The sequence below is a fragment of the Apostichopus japonicus genome, chromosome 5 (genome assembly GCF_037975245.1).
Source record: "Apostichopus japonicus isolate 1M-3 chromosome 5, ASM3797524v1, whole genome shotgun sequence".
Taxonomy (NCBI): domain Eukaryota; kingdom Metazoa; phylum Echinodermata; class Holothuroidea; order Aspidochirotida; family Stichopodidae; genus Apostichopus; species Apostichopus japonicus.
Genome location: NC_092565.1, coordinates 1,292,999 through 1,305,498, shown reverse-complemented (window position 1 = coordinate 1,305,498; position 12,500 = coordinate 1,292,999). Strand labels below are relative to the sequence as shown.

Sequence of the window (12,500 nt, the reverse complement as noted above, 5' to 3'; positions counted from 1 at the left end):
CACAGTGGTACCCAAATATACATCAAAATGCTCCAATGCCAAAATGAGAGCAAGGCACTCCTTTTCAATAGTGGAGTAATTTCTTTGGTGCTTGTCAAACTTTTTGGAGAAGTATGAAATAGGGTGATCTATTCCATCTTCACCAACTTGCATTAGAACTCCACCACACCCTATGTCACTGGCATCTATGGCCAACTTGAATTGTTTCTGAAAGTCTGGTGCTATCAGAACTGGTTCACTAATCAGTATGGCTTTGATTTTGTTGAAACCATTTTCGGTTTCCTCTGACCAAACATATTTGACATTCTTTGCCAACAAATTTGTCAGTGGACTGGCCACATCAGAAAAATTCTGACAGAACCTCCTGTAATATCCAGCCATACCTAGAAATCGCTGAAGCTCTTTCCTAGTCTTTGGTGTGGGGAATTTCTCAATTGCTTCAACCTTAGCCTTGATAGGCTTGACCTTGCCTTGGCCTACTACATGACCCAAATAAACAACATTGGCTTGACAAAATTCACTTTTAACCAAATTAACTGTTAGTTTGGCTTGTGACAATTTCTTAAACAAGTGACGGAGTTGCCCTATGTGTTGTTCCCAAGTTTGGCTGTAGACAATCAAATCATCTACATAGGCTTCACAGCCTTCAATGTCAGCCACAATACAATTGACCATTCTCTGAAACGTTGCCGGTGCATTTTTCATACCAAACGGCATAACCCGATACTGATAAAGGGCATCTGGGGTGCAAAAGGCCGAAATTTCTTTGGCGCGATCAGTGAGGGGGACTTGCCAATACCCCTTCAAAAGGTCAAACTTGCTAACAAATTTTGCATTGCCAATTTTATCAATGCAATCGTCTATACGCGGAATCGGATACGAATCCGTTTTCGAGCACTGATTGACTTTTCTATAGTCTGTCACAAATCTAAAGGAACCATCTGGTTTTGGAACCAGAATACATGGGGAACTCCATTCACTTTTGCTAGGTTCTATTATGTTATTTTTTAACATATACTCAATTTCTTTATTGAGATGTGCTCTCTTCAGTGGGTTTACTCTGTAGGGGTGCTGTTTGATTGGTTCATGGTCACCCACATCAACGTCATGACCAGCAGCATTAGTCCTACTAGGAACATCAGGAAAAATATCTTCCCTCTCGTGAATTAATTGCTTTAATTCACACTGCACATTTTCTGAAAGATGGCCTAATTTTTCATTCAACTTTGCAAGCACGTCAGAGTTTTGCAACTTCATAGGATATTCATGCTGCCTATCATTACTATTGTCATTTTGATCAACTTCCATTTCTGGAGTGTCGTCATGACTACTATCATTACTAGGACCTACAGAGCACACTGGTTTCACACTGCCATCATCATTTCTATCAACATACTCTTTGAGCATGTTTATATGGCACAATTGCCTACTTTTGCGCCTATCTGGCGTCTTGACAATGTAGTCAACTTCACCCACTTTTGACTCTACTGTATAAGGCCCATGGTATCTTGCCCGCAGTGGGTGTCCAGGTATTGGAAACAAGACCAGTACTTTGTCTCCTGGACTAAATACTCTACTTTTGGCATCCTTATCATACCACCTTTTCATTTTGCTTTGGGCCTCTTTTAGATTATCCCTAGCAATTTCATTTGCTCTATTAAGCCTATACTTGAATTTGGAAACATAATCCAAAAGGTTTGTATCAATTTCATCATTCAGCCATTTTTCTTTCAGAAGCTTTAAGGGACCTCGAACTGTACGCCCAAACACTAACTCAAAGGGACTGAAACCTAATGTTTCCTGAACTGCTTCTCTTGCAGAAAACAATAATAGGTGAACACCGTCATCCCAATCCTTTTCAAAATCGAAACAGTAAGTCTTAATCATATTCTTTAGAGTCTGATGGAATCTCTCTAAAGCTCCTTGGGACTCCGGATGGTATGCACTAGAGGTGTATTGTTCTATTCCTAACTCATACATGACTTCCTGAAATAAGCCTGACGTGAAATTTGACCCTTGATCTGACTGTATCGACTTTGGAAGTCCTACAAGAGTGAAAAACTTGGTTAGAGCCTTCACGATTGTCTTAGCCTTAATATTTCTCAAGGGTATAGCTTCTGGGAACCTGGTAGAGGCACACATGATAGTCAACAGATACTGATTACCTGATTTAGTCTTAGGGAGAGGTCCTACACAATCAACTATAATCCGACTAAATGGTTCATCAAATGCCGGTATAGGCTTTAAAGGAGCGGCAGGGACTTTCTGATTAGGCTTGCCCACTACTTGACAAGTGTGGCAAGATCTACAATACTCAGAAACATCCTTCCTAAGTGTAGGCCACCAAAAATGATTCAAGATCCTATCATGTGTCTTCCTAATTCCTAGATGTCCTGCCATGGGACTATCATGGGCAATGCTGATGACCTCCCTGTGATATACTTTGGGAACTACAATCTGATGAATGACTTGCCATTCATCAGTTGCTGGAGCATCAGGTGGTCTCCATTTCCTCATCAGAACACCATTTCGTTTGTAAAAACAGACAGGAACTTCTTCAGCTTCCTGTAGGGTCAATGCCCTTTGACCAAGGTCCTTAAGTTCAGGGTCATTTTCCTGTTCTATGACTAACTTATTGTGACTCAAGGGATCAGTATCACTGTCCCCATTAAGCATGGGCTTGAAGTCTTGGCTATGTTTTGGAGAACTTTTCTCCCCTGAAGAGAGAAGATGACCTGGTTCATCCAACTCTGTCATGAATGTCCCCTCTAAATCTAGCTTAGGGACCAAGTCATCCCCTTTATCCTTACTATTTGCTTCAAGCATTGCTTTCTGAGTCATACTTCTTGTTACTGCACAAGCTGGAAAGACGACACTACTTTCGTCATCATTACCAGCCTCCATGCAGGGTTCACGGGTAACAATTGGTTGAGGAAGTACTTTTCCACCAGCCAAATCATTACCTAGCAACATAGAAACACCTTTGACTGGGAGTTCAGGCCTCACTCCAACTATGACTGTACCTGAGACCAAATCAGACTTTAAATTCATCTTGTGAAGAGGGACACTAATAATATCCATACCAATGCCCTGAATCAAGACATTTTCACCTGTTGCACTTACTTCACTAAAGAGCAATGACCCTTCCAAAATCATTGACTGTGCACAACAAGTGTCACGCATGATCTTTATAGGCTTTGGATCCACTTTATCACTCTCAAGTGATACAGAACCCTCCAAAACAAATGGTTCAAAGTCTTCCCTAATTTTCTCAGACTCAACATCTTTCTGTTTAACAGCCTGAAAACTAACTTGAGATCTCATGGCCACAGCACAACCTGTGGGTGCAGATTGCTGTTGTAGAGCCAACTGCTTTCCCATTAACTTCCAACACTTGGACTTAGTGTGGCCTGGTTCTTTGCAGTAGTCACAAGTCACTGACTTCTTAAAACCATCCCATGACTTGGTTGGTTTTTCACTAGAAGGACCTTTACTTCCCTGATTTGAGGGACCTGACTGTTTATTTCCTTCTTTAGTGCTATTTTGATTTTGGGACGATTTATCTTGGTTAGGCTTATTATAATTATTCTTGTGATACTGACTAAACTTATTATGCCCACCTGTATTATTGGTACTCAACTTATGCGTGAGGGCGTAATCATCTGCCATTGTTGCTGCATCTTCTAAATTATTTATGTCACGCTCATCTAAGTGAGTCCTGATGTCAGCATGGATACAACTCTTGAATTGCTCAACCAAAACCAATTGCCTAAGTTGTTTGTATTCATTGTTCACATTTTTAGAGCTAAGCCACCTATCTAACATTTGTTCTTGTACTCTTGCAAACTCAACATGAGTTTGGTTGGTTTCTTTCTTTGCACTTCGGAACTTTTGTCGGTAAGCTTCGGGCACCAACTCATAGGCCTTAAGAACTGCTTTCTTAACCACATCATAATTATGACATTGTTCAATTGATAGGGAAGAATAAATTTCTCTAGCTTTCCCGATGAACACTGACTGGAGCAACAATGTCCAAGATTCTTTAGGCCATTTCACACTTTCGGCAATCTTCTCAAAGTGTAAGAAATATTTATCCACTTCAGTTTCTTGAAATTTTGGCACTAACCTAATATTCTTTGTGGCATCAAATTTGTCTGAGAAGTTTGATAAGCCTTGTTTTTCTAATTTATCTTTTTCCATTTGTACTTTGGCTTCTATTTCTTTCAATTTAATTCGTTCCTCCATTTGTAATCTATCCTGTCTTTCTTTTTCTTCCATCTGAAGCCTTGCATCTAACTCTTGCTGTTTGAGTATCTTTTCCAAATCTAGTTTTTCCTTTCTTTCTTGTTCCTCAATTTTTAATTTGGTCATTTCAACTTCTTTCTGAATCTCTAATTGTTTTAATTTTACTGCAGAATCTGAACTATCCAGAATTTCTACTTTGTTTTCGAGACATTCCTCATCTAACAAATCGTCTGCAACCAAACGGTCAATGAGTGTATTTTTGATGACTTGTTTACGCATAGCATGCTTTACTTCAATTTCCAAATACACGGCCAATGCCATTAAATCTGGCTTCTTGAGCTCATCAAAAACCTCCCAAGATACATCTTGAACAAAATCTTCTGCAACAAATGCCATAGTGAACAACTAGTTAAATTACAAACAACAATATGCAGCACAAATATCAATGTAAACACACAAACAGATAATGTTGAAAACAATTAACTTCAATTTTTACAGTGTACTTTCCCGGATAGGCCCCCAATTCTGTTACGATCAACTCGATCAAGGCCAGAATACACCTCCCCTTGGGTTCACAACTCAAATGACTAAACAGCACACTGTAAAATTTAACTTTAAATATAACAATAAGTATTTATTTAATTGTGTGTTCAAGGTAATTAAAATCAAACAAAGATCATTTATCAATATCTAAGCAGTTTACACTAAAACAGATTTAATAAGTTATACTATAATTTACTCACGACCTGGTGTGTGCCGCGACGCGAGCGCAGTGACAAAAAGTCCTGGCGAATATTCCAGCGAAACTTGTAGACGGACGAATGTCCAATATTGAAGAAATCCAGCTCCCAACTTGATGACTTCCACTTCGGAGGTCGACTACTAATGAATGTCCAAGTTGTGCTTGCAGCTTGTTTATCCTTGGATTCCTGTCCTTGGGTAACTCAGAGGCCACAATAAGTAGTGCTGACTGGCACAGAACCGAAGACGGCTACACAACGATGGGCGACTTCAAAGCCGGTAAACTTGTAGCAAATCCACTAATAAAAAAACAGCTTTAACTTTACTGTCAAACTAAGTGAGTATTTACTCACACTGGAATTGTAGGATTCACTTGAGCGAGAGGTTATTAAACTCCTGGAGCCAAGATGGTTAAAAACTCTCGATCTCAAATTATCAGGTGCTTATATAGCCTTTTCACAAGTCCAGAAAGATCTTGAAATGTCCATCCATTCTAGAAGCATCTTACAGTAGCTCCAGCTCAGTTCAACCAACCCAAAAGGTCACTTCACCTTTCCAGGAAATCCTCACCTAGTGTTCTAAAAATAGCACATGGGATGTCCCCTTGGCGGCACTCCAATGTTCTAGCTTGTTCCAATGTGTACTGTTGAGATGTTCTACATTGTTCTCAAATGTTCTAACTCTTCTAGAAGCTTCTCAACTTTTCCAAATATTCTGCACACACCAGATATGCACACACACCAGGCAGTTCTATACTATGATTCTTAGATTAATTTATAATATTCTATGATATTGATTTATAATACAACTAATTGTTGCAAAAATCATACAAATTATTGAGATTACTTAGGGGCCTGTAACACCATTGTCAACTTTAATGTATCGGGTACTGGCTAAGGTGTGCCCGACGGAGATGGCAGAACGATAAACGAACACATGCATATAGTTGTGACCATTGTCAACTTGAGTGTAGCGGGTACTAGCTTGAGTGTGCCCGACGGAGACGGTAGAACGACCCACGAACACATGCATAGAGTTGTGACCATTGTCAACTTTAATGTATGGGGTACTGGCCAGGATGTTCCCGGCGGAGACGGTAGAACGACACGCGAACACATGCATAGAGTTTTGACTTCGTTAAAAAAAGAAGACGTTGGCAAAAAAAAAAAAAAAATGATGAAGCGGGTATTGGCATAGGTGTGCCCGACTGTGACGGTAGAACGACCCACCAACACATGCATGGAGTTGTGACCATTGTCAACTTGAATGTATCGGGTACTGGCCTGTGTGTGCCCGACGGAGACGGCAGAACGACCCACGAACACATGCATTAGAACACAAAAAAGAAGACGTTGACAAAAAAAAAAAAACATAATGATGAAGCGGGTATTGGCATAGGTGTGCCCGACTGTGACGGTAGAACGACCCACCAACACATGCATGGAGTTGTGACCATTGTCAACTTGAATGTATCGGGTACTGGCCTGTGTGTGCCCGACGGAGACGGCAGAACGACCCACGAACACATGCATAGAATTTGGACTTCCTTGAAGGAGACGTCGACATAAAAAAACAAATAAAAGTCAAGCGGGTACTGGCTCAAGTGTGCCCGACGGTGACGGTAGAACGACCCACGAGCACATGCATAGAGTTGTGACCATTGTCAATTTTAATGTAGCGGGTACTGGCCTGTGTGCGCCCGACGTTGACGGCAGAACGACCCGCGAACACATGCATAGAATTTTGACTTCCTTGAAGAAGACGTTGACATAAAAAAAAAATAAATAAAAAAAGTCAAGTGGGTACTAGCTCAAGTGTGCCCGACGGTGACGGTAGAACGACCCACGAGCACATGCATAGAGTTGTGACCATTGTCAACTTAAATGTATCGGGCGCTGGCTGGGATGTTCCCGGCGGAGATGGCAGTACGACACGCGAACACATGCATAGAGTTGTGACCATTGTCAACTTTAATGTATCGGGCGCTGGCTAGGATGTGCCCAGCGGAGACGGCAGAACGACACGCGAACACATGCATAGAGTTTGTGACCATTGTCAACTTGCATGTATCGGGTACTGGCCTGTGTGCGCCCGACGTTGACGGCAGAACGACCCACGAGCACATGCATAGAGTTGTGACCGTTGTCAACTTAAATGTATCGGGCGCTGGCTGGGATGTGCCCGGCGGAGACGGCAGAACGACACGCGAACACATGCATAGAGTTTTGACTTCGTTACAGAGGACGTTGACAAAAAAAAATAATAATAATAATATCAAAAAAAAAAAACATGGTCAACTTTAGTGTAACGGGTATTGGCTTAAGTGTGTGATCCAATGGTCAGAATGAGTGGGCAGAGTGAATCGGATTATATATTAAGGGGAGTGTCTTGTCTCGCCGGTCGATCTTCAAATTGTAGAAGTTTCCTCATATATCTCCTTGATTTCGTCACCGAACAAGATATATCCGGCACGGGAGCAACCCCGACACTCCTCTGAAAATACGGGTCGCTCCCATGTGAGAAGGTCGATGGTGTGATCGACGGCACGAGTGTCATGCGACCGGGCGAGGGCCGAGTAATTTGCCGACGGTGATGCACACATGCGTAGGCATGGGACCCGTTGTCGTTGCACGATTCTGTGAGACGGGGCGCCGCCGGACAAGACATACCCGGCACGGGAGCAACCCCGGCACTCCTCTGAAAACACGGGTTGCTCCCGGGTGAGAAGGTCGATGGTGCGGTCGATGGCACGAGTGTCATGCGACCGGGCGAGGGCCGAGATTTAGGCCGACGGTGATGCACACAGGCATAGGCTGGGACTCGTCGTGTTGCACGAGTCTGTGAGACGGGGCGACGGCCGACCTCGACGGCAGGCCGCCCGATGCATCCGCAAGGTGTGGCTCTCGTCCGAGATTTTGAGATCTCTTTAGTGTAGCGGGTATTGGCTTAAGTGTGTGATCCAATGGTCAGAACGAGCGGGCAGAGTGAATCGGATTCTATATATGAGGGGGGTAGTAGAGTCGATCCAAGACTCGAGAAGGCTTTTAATGTCTGTCGTGTGTGTATGCGTGTCATGGTTGGACTCCAGCGGGCCCTTTCGGTAGGGTCAGCCGTCGTTTCATCGCGACCATGTGTTGCAACTCGGCGCTCAGAGCGGGGGTTTTCACCCACTCGCCCCGTGAGCAGAGGTGTCCCTCCGTGCACACGTATATATCGACGTTCAGATATGAAGCTTTCGCGGACGGGAGTCCACCCGAGACTCGAAAAGGCTCCTTGCCTGTGGTGCGTAAATATGTTTTTGCACGTCAGACCCTTGCTGGCCTTCTCGGTAGGGTCAGCCGTCGTTTCATCGCGACCATGTGTTGCAACTCGGCGCTCGGTGCGGGGGTTTTCACCCACTCGCCCCGTGAGTAGAAGGTTCTTTCGTGCATATGTATATATACCATCCCAGATATTGAGCTTTTTCATCCGCAGAACCCCCGGTGGAGAAGAGAGAGAGTAGAGATGAGAGAGAAAGGAGAAGGGAGAAGGCCTCTTGCGTTGCGTGGTCGATGGCACGAGTGCCATGCGACCAGGCGAAAGGCAAACGGCAAGCCGACGGCGACGGCAGGCCGCCCGACTCACCCGCAGAGAATCTGGGTCTCGTTCGAGATTTCGAGATCTCTTAAGTGTAGCGGGTATTGGCTTAAGTGTGTGATCCAATGGTCAGAACGAGCGGGCAGAGTGAATCGGATTCTATATATGAGGGGGGTAGTAGAGTCGATCCAAGACTCGAGAAGGCTTTTAATGTCTGTCGTGTGTGTATACGTGTCATGGTTGGACTCCAGCGGGCCCTTTCGGTAGGGTCAGCCGTCGTTTCATCGCGACCATGTGTTGCAACTCGGCGCTCAGAGCGGGGGTTTTCACCCACTCGCCCCGTGAGCAGAGGTGTCCCTCCGTGCACACGTATATATCAACGTTCAGATATTGAGCCTTTTCATCCGCAGAACCCCCGGTGGAGAAAGAGCAGGACCTCGGTGTCGTCAGATATCGAGCTTTCTCCACGGGACCCGTTCGGGCATGCTGCCGTTGCTGCGACCATGTGTTGCAACTCGGCGCTCGGTACGGGCTTTTTCATCCAAGCAACGAATGCACGCTCGAGGCGTGCGATTGCTCTCCCCTGTTCCAGTGGACGAGCCGTCGCCCTCCCGCGTCGCTTCGAACCGGTCCCGTCTCCGAGGCGGGACCACTGCGACTCCTCTCGAGACGACCCAGTCGACTCGGGTAGAGATATACACCTCGAGAATCCCTTCGGGCGGTTCTTCGATCACTGTACCGTAATAGCACGGCATCGACAATTGAGAATTCAGAGAGAGAGAGAGGGGAGTGCGAGAGCGACTCCCGGACGGCGAACGGGCCCAGCCCGGTTCTGTCGACCGTTACCTGGTTGATCCTGCCAGTAGTCATATGCTTGTCTCAAAGATTAAGCCATGCAGGTCTAAGTACAATCCTGAACATACAAGAGAAACTGCAGATGGCTCATTAGATCAGTTATGGTTTATTGGAGAAAGTCTTATACCATGGATAACTGTGGTAATTCTAGAGCTAATACATGCAACAAAGCGCCGACCCTTCGGGGGAAGCGTGCTCTTATTAGGAACAAGGCCAGCCCGGTCCTTTCGGGGTCCGGTCTCCGCTGGTGAACTCTAGATAATCATGCCGATCGCACGGTCTTGCACCGGCGACGCTCCCTTCAAAAGTCTGCTCTATCAACTTTCGATGGTAAGTTATGCGCTTATCATGGTTGTGACGGGTAACGGAGAATCAGGGTTCGATTCCGGAGAGGGAGCCTGAGAAACGGCTACCACATCCAAGGAAGGCAGCAGGCACGCAAATTACCCACTCCTGACACGGGGAGGTAGTGACAAAAAATAACGATACAGGCCTCTTCGGAGGCCCTGTGATCGGAATGAGTACACTTTAAATCCTTTAACGAGGATCTACTGGAGGGCAAGTCTGGTGCCAGCAGCCGCGGTAATTCCAGCTCCAGCAGCGTATATTAAATTTGCTGCAGTTAAAAAGCTCATAGTCGGATTTCTGGCCGGGGCGGGCGGTCCGCCGTGAGGCGTGCACTGCCCGTTCCCCTTCTCCCCGTCAAACGGGAGTCGTGGGAGATTTTTCCCGGCCAGTGATTCGGTTGGTCGTGCGGTGCTCTTAACTGAGTGCCGTGCGAGACTGGAACGTTTACTTTGAGAAAATTGAAGTGTTCAAAGCAGGCCAAAGTGCCCGAACAGCTCAGCATGGAATAGTGGAAGAGGACCTCGGTTCTATTTCGTTGGTCTTGAGATCCTGAGGTAATGATCAAGAGGGACTGCCGGGGGCATTCGTATTGCGGCGTGAGAGGTGAAATTCTTGGATCGTCGCAAGACGCCCGACAGCGAAAGCATTTGCCAAGAATGTCTTCATTGATCAAGAACGAAAGTCGGAGGATCGAAGGCGATCAGATACCGCCCTAGTTCCGACCATAAACGATACCGACTCGTAATTCGCCGGCGTTCCTCCCATGACGCGGCGGGCAACTCTCCGGAAAACCAAAGTCTTTGGGTTCCGGGGGAAGTATGGTTGCAAAGCTGAAACTTAAAGGAATTGACGGAAGGGCACCACCAGGAGTGGAGCCTGCGGCTTAATTTGACTCAACACGGGGAAACCTACCCGGCCCGGACACAGTGAGGATTGACAGATTGAGAGCTCTTTCTTGATTTTGTGGATGGTGGTGCATGGCCGTTCTTAGTTGGTGGAGTGATTTGTCTGGTTAATTCCGATAACGAACGAGACTCTTGCTTGCTAAATAGTCCGGCCACCCGTCGTGGTGAGCCGCGAACTTCTTAGAGGGACAAATGGCTTTCAGCCATACGAGATGGAGCAATAACAGGTCTGTGATGCCCTTAGATGTCCGGGGCCGCACGCGCGCTACACTGGCGCAAGCAGCGGGTACATTTGCCCTCGGCCGAAAGGTCCGGGTAATCCGCTGAGACTTCTCCGTGCTGGGGACAGGGACTTGTAATTGTGTCCCTTGAACGAGGAATTCCAAGTAAACGCGAGTCATCAGCTCGCATTGATTACGTCCCTGCCCTTTGTACACACCGCCCGTCGCTACTACCGATCGAATGACTTAGTGAGGCCATCGGATCGACCGTCTGGCACCCCCGGCTTCGGCCGGTTGTCGAGGCGCGACGAGAAGACGGTCAAACTTGATCATTTAGAGGAAGTAAAAGTCGTAACAAGGTTTCCGTAGGTGAACCTGCGGAAGGATCATTAACAGAACCCTTCCCCTCCGTGATCGGAGAGGGAACAAAGGGGGAATGTCGGAAAAGCCGTCACAGAGAGACACGCGGAGAGAGCAAATTGGAAAAGCCGGGGGGACTCGAGCGGGGTTTTCACCGCCTCCTTCCCCGTTCCACGGTCGAGGTCAGACCCCGCGCTTCGCCTTCGCTCTCTCCGACAAAAAGGAGACGGGCGTGTCACACACAGACCAGCCCGGGGAGTACCCGGTTCTTCTCTCGTCGTCTGTCTCACGGAGTCTCGCACTCCCGGTAGCTTCGAGGGAGAAGTCCCGCAAGGGTGGAGACGCCGTCGCCGTCCGCGGCGCGGCGCTCCTCGAGGCATTCTCCGCAGGGCAGAGAAGGGGCACCGGTGTCGCCCGATTTCCCCCCAGTCGGCGAGTCTGACTCGCGCGACCCGCCCTCGCGGCGGTGGGGGGAAGGAGGGAGCCCGCTTCCCCCCTCGGCTCGACGGAGGATATTTCTTTCCAGTCACAAGCAAAGAAGGCACAGAGTCCCCGTGTCCTTTCTCCTTCCGTTCCACTTCTTCCCTCGGCTCTGAGGAGAGTTTGCGAACGCGGGAGTCTTCCAGTGGCAAATGACAATTCTTGGTGGTGGATCACTCGGCTCGTGCGTCGATGAAGAACGCAGTTAGATGCGAGAATTCATGTGAATTGCAGAACTCACTGATCATCGACTTATTCGAACGCAAATGGCGGCTCGGGGATGCTCTGCTCCTCGAGCCACGTCCGTCTGAGCGTCTGAAGACAATCACTCACAGAGTCGGCGTGTTCGCGCGCCGGAGGAGCGCCCGGCCGCAGCCGTCCCTTCGACGGCCGGCTGCGTCGGGTCAGTGTCAGATGGAGTTCTGTGATGTCGGCGCCGGTGAAACTCGGCGAGCAGGCTCGATCGGTAACCGGGGGTTCGTCGGTCGTGCGACGTGCCATCGGGGTGTAGACGTATGCGCCCGTGGTGCGGTCCAGCGTCCGACCCCCCGGAACGGTCGAGGAGCCTCTGCCGGGCAGAGCCGGTCGACCCAATCGCGGGGTCTCTCGTCCTCCCGTCTGCGTTCTCGCAGGCGCATGGTAGGCCACCCTTTCCCGCCGGCGACCCGATTCTTCGGGGAGCGCCGGGGAAGGAGAGACCCCGGGTCGCCGCTATGACTCCGATCACGTTCCACGTGTCTTTCACGATTCCAGACCTCAGATCGGATGA

At 47.6% G+C, this 12,500-nt stretch overlaps 1 protein-coding gene and 3 non-coding genes across 4 annotated transcripts in view; 3 read left to right on the top strand and 1 right to left on the bottom strand.

Annotated features, from left to right (window-relative positions):
• The window catches only part of LOC139968151 (uncharacterized), a 4,815-nt gene extending 174 nt beyond the window's left edge, over window positions 1-4,641 (bottom strand). The window contains exon 1 of the mRNA XM_071972546.1: window positions 1-4,641. This exon is cut by the window's left edge and continues 174 nt beyond it. Coding sequence (XP_071828647.1) covers window positions 1-4,641 — 4,641 coding nt within the window.
• A 4,764-nt stretch (window positions 4,642-9,405) lies between these two features.
• On the top strand, window positions 9,406-11,283 carry LOC139968359 (small subunit ribosomal RNA). Its single transcript, XR_011793364.1, has one exon. It is a non-coding gene; the product is annotated as a small subunit ribosomal RNA (ribosomal RNA).
• A 605-nt stretch (window positions 11,284-11,888) lies between these two features.
• LOC139968245 (5.8S ribosomal RNA) lies at window positions 11,889-12,048 on the top strand. Its single transcript, XR_011793282.1, has one exon. It is a non-coding gene; the product is annotated as a 5.8S ribosomal RNA (ribosomal RNA).
• Window positions 12,049-12,482: 434 nt separating this feature from the next.
• The window catches only part of LOC139968422 (large subunit ribosomal RNA), a 4,028-nt gene continuing 4,010 nt past the window's right edge, over window positions 12,483-12,500 (top strand). Inside the window, exon 1 of the ribosomal RNA XR_011793420.1 lies at window positions 12,483-12,500. This exon is cut by the window's right edge and continues 4,010 nt beyond it. This is a non-coding gene — a ribosomal RNA (large subunit ribosomal RNA).